At 48.2% G+C, this 3729-nt stretch overlaps 1 protein-coding gene across 1 annotated transcript; it reads left to right on the top strand.

Annotated features, from left to right (window-relative positions):
* Positions 1 to 2170: 2170 nt before the first annotated feature.
* LOC112882505 (putative cyclin-dependent kinase F-2) lies at positions 2171 to 3439 on the top strand. The gene has a single exon (XM_025947579.1). The coding sequence runs from the start codon at positions 2244 to 2246 to the stop codon at positions 3213 to 3215; it is 972 nt and encodes a 323-aa protein (XP_025803364.1). The 5' UTR covers positions 2171 to 2243; the 3' UTR covers positions 3216 to 3439.
* Positions 3440 to 3729: the final 290 nt, after the last annotated feature.

Raw genomic sequence — 3729 nt, 5'->3', positions numbered from 1 at the left:
TTCATTTTGAACTTGCTGCTTAAAATTGCTCTTTGTGGTACAATGGCGAAATACTAGATTGTGAACGGTATGTGTATATGCATGATCTTGGGCAGATGGTGGAGCACATACCGGGACTACCGGATTTAGCCTCATTTTGGGTGAATGTCGTGTTGGTCGTCACGATTTAGATGTGGGTTAACACGTGGCACGCCGAAGCGCGAGCGCGTGTTAGCTCTCCTCTTAATTATAACGACCGGCGACTCGTCTAAAATGGTGTTAAATTGGGCGGTTCTCACACCCATCTCTATGGTGCGTATAATTGGCACTTTTTTAAAAAATGTTACTTGCGTCTATCACTAAAAACTTACAAATTTAACAATCTTTGATCGCAGGATCACTGCAACAGAACTTCATGGTTGACGTTTTGGCGTTTGATGGTAATGCATACCAGAAAATCCTTCCTCAATGTGTTAGGACATATCTTAGTCGCATCACATGCAAAAAAAAAAATTTTCTAAGGAGTACAGGCAAAAATATCTGACAGGGCGATTTGTACGTTTGGATAATAAATGTTATTCTAGTCTATTTGATTTTCAAACTTTTTAGTACCGGTGAATTCGTATGGACATCAATAATATCAAATATTTAGCTTGTTTCCGTATGAATGTATTAATTTTGAAAGTATTATTATCAGCCGTTGCAATCCTGCACAGATATTTATCAGATTTCATCATTCTATAATACATGTCTGCGTGGAACCATACTAGGTTTGAACCAATTAATATGTTGAGCATACGATGCATTTTTACATTACGTCCACTTTCATTATATTTTTATTTACTTACTAATCATAACTACAGGATGGCCGAGTACCGAGGCACAATCAAACAAGGTTAGGCATGAGAATAACCCAATAGCAGGTGTATAATTGGATTATAGATACTAATCACTTTAAAAGAAAGTTTCTTGATTAATCAGAGAAAAAGATTAGAGTAAATGTCTTTTCCGGATGAAACAAAATATACCTTGAAACTTCAAATATATAAACTTAATGCCTCCAAAATGTTATTAAATACTTTTATAATACAACATAAGTTATAATGATAATAAAATTAAATGATATGGTTTTTTACCACATCAGATATTACTATAAATTTTAATAATTTTTGTTGGAATCATTTTTATGAACAAACAAATTTCAAAATTAAAATGGAAAATGGCTCCCTATAGTACATGTACCCCGGAATATCTATAATATCTATACAATTGAGAGTAACTACAACTATTCCCTCTAAATCTCACCTCTGATGAAGCCACGTCATCTAGTTGTCTCTATGTGCCCCACCTACTCCACCTAGGCTCATTTTCTCTCTTTTTCTTTAACGGCCGAGGAGCTTGATAGGATCTTATGGACATCTTTGAGAGATGGTTTACTGGATTTAAGACCGACAAAGTCACTATTGGTAGACCACCCATCACTTGACATTCAAAAGACTAAGTAGGCCAAAATATAAGCATCCATATAAATGATTTAAGGATCGTTTGGAAGTGCTTCTCCAAGATTCCAACAACAGTTTCGTTAGTGAAGTCAAAGCGAGGTTCCAATTTATTTTAGTCTGGGCTAGTTCTAGTTTCTACTTTTTTAGCCTGAGATTACTAAGTAGTTTCACGGTATAATACCTTGATTTGCATAAAATAGGAGAAGGCGAAGCGGGAATGTTTTCCAAACACCCTTGATTTGTAGATGATTTATAAAAAACACATAACTGAAACATTTCTGTGAGACGATTAATATTCAGATGCCACGTGTGTTACCGATAAGTGCTATGGGTGCTGTTTGGGGAATTGGGGTACGTGAAATCGACGGCAGGCTGGCAGTGGTTCAGTTCAGAAAGCCCACCCTACCCTCAAGTCAATGGCAGTCCATGAAACTCAAACGAACGCCAAAAGAAAAGAAAAAATGAAACTCAAACGCGGTCGCCTGCCTTTCCTATGCTGTCTGCTGATCTGTCACACCCCCCGCTCCACCCGCGTCCACCACACGCAAGCCCCGATCCGCGTGACGCCTAAGCCAGCCGATTCTGCGCCGTCCACGTATCCGACCCGTCCTCCAACCCACCGTCCGATTCGTCTACAAATTCCCCCGAAGCCGCGCGCAATCTTTCCAAAACTTTCCGCTTCCCTCCGCCGTCTGCGACTCCGATCTGACCTCCCTCCCCCTCCTCTCCTCTCGCCTCGTCTCCTCCACGCGAAAGCAAGGCATGGCGGCGGCGGCGGTGGCGGTGACGACGGCCAGGAAGCGAGCGGCGCCCGACGGCCCCTGCCCCGCGGCGGCCGGCGGCGACAAGAAGCGCCCCAGGTACAACTTTGGATCCATCTATGACTACCAGAAGCTCGGGGTGCTGGGGGAGGGCACGTACGGCGTCGTGTTGCGGGCGCGCCACCGTGCCACGGGCGAGACGGTGGCCGTCAAGTGGGTCCGCGCCACCCGCGGCGGCCGCGAGGACGCCCTCCGCGCGGCCTTCCGCGAGGCCGGCTGCCTGGCCGCCTGCCGCGGCGCCCCCTCGGTGCTGCAGATCCGCGACGTCGCCACCGACGCGGCCACCGGGGACCTCTTCCTCGTCACGGAGCTCATCGAGGGCCCCACGCTCCGCGACCGGCTGAACCTCGCGGGCGCCTTCCCGGAGCCCCGCGCGCGGGCCGCCATGCGCCAGCTCCTGCGCGGCGCGGCGGCGGTGCACGCCTCGGGCACGCTGCACCGCGACATCAAACCCGAGAACGTGCTCGTCGGCCCCGGCGGTGCGCTCAAAATCTGCGACTTCGGGATGGCCACGCCGGCGCGCCCGCCCTACCCGGGGGACCCGTGCTCCGTCGGCACGCTCTGGTACCTCGCGCCGGAGCAGCTCAGGGGCAGCCGGTGGTACGGCACGGCAGTCGACGTGTGGGCGCTCGGGTGCGTCATGTTCGAGCTCCTCGCCGGCGAGCCCGTCTTCGTGGACGTCGAGACAGACGACGACCTCCTCATGGAGGTGCTACACCTGGGGCACGAGATCGACTCCCGCGGGGTGGCGGCGTTCAAGGGCCTGCCGCCAGACCTGTCGCAGGCTGCGGGCGAGGTCTTGTGTGGTTTGCTGTGCGTCGACGAGGACAAGAGGCTCACTGCGGCAGAAGCGCTCAAGCACCGGTGGTTCGGAGACGAGGATGCCCAGTCGCCGGAGCCAGGGGATGCCTGATCAAGTGCAGTCAGACAGACTGAGAGCTGTATTAGGACCAAATTAACTATTCTGATCTTATTCATACATTATTTGTAACTTCATTCTATGAGCAATGCATTGTAATCTTATACTTTTGGTTACATATTATGTATATCGGTAGCTGTAGTTAGTCGACCTGAAGCAATCTATTACAGTTTAACTGGTTGATATCCCTGTTCAATGGAATTTTCATCTTAAGCTAATGACTGCGTGATGATCAGTAATAACTTGTGTGATGGTTGTGCCTTGGCTTCACTTTCTGCAATTCTGGAGGCATTGTTAGAAACTGTGAGAGTGAACTTGCTCCTACACTGAAACAGAGGAATACGTCTGTTTGAGGCACAAGGCCATGGGGCTATTTCTTTCATAAGCAATAGTTTGATGATTGTGTCTTCTACACTAGAAACAGAGGAATATTCGTGATTAATTGTCTCATTTCTGGGATTAATCTTGGCAAATGGTTGCTTGATTGCGACGCTCACCAGACATGCCC

The sequence above is a fragment of the Panicum hallii genome, chromosome 2, assembly GCF_002211085.1.
Source record: "Panicum hallii strain FIL2 chromosome 2, PHallii_v3.1, whole genome shotgun sequence".
NCBI classification, from domain to species: domain Eukaryota; kingdom Viridiplantae; phylum Streptophyta; class Magnoliopsida; order Poales; family Poaceae; genus Panicum; species Panicum hallii.
The sequence above is the reverse complement of the archived record's forward strand: the minus strand, read 5'-3'. Positions and strand labels throughout refer to the sequence as shown.

Excerpts from the sequence above, each read along its gene's own strand:
- LOC112882505 (XM_025947579.1), top strand. The coding sequence starts at position 2,244 with ATGGCGGCGGCGGCGGTGGCGGTGACGACGGCCAGGAAGCGAGCGGCG.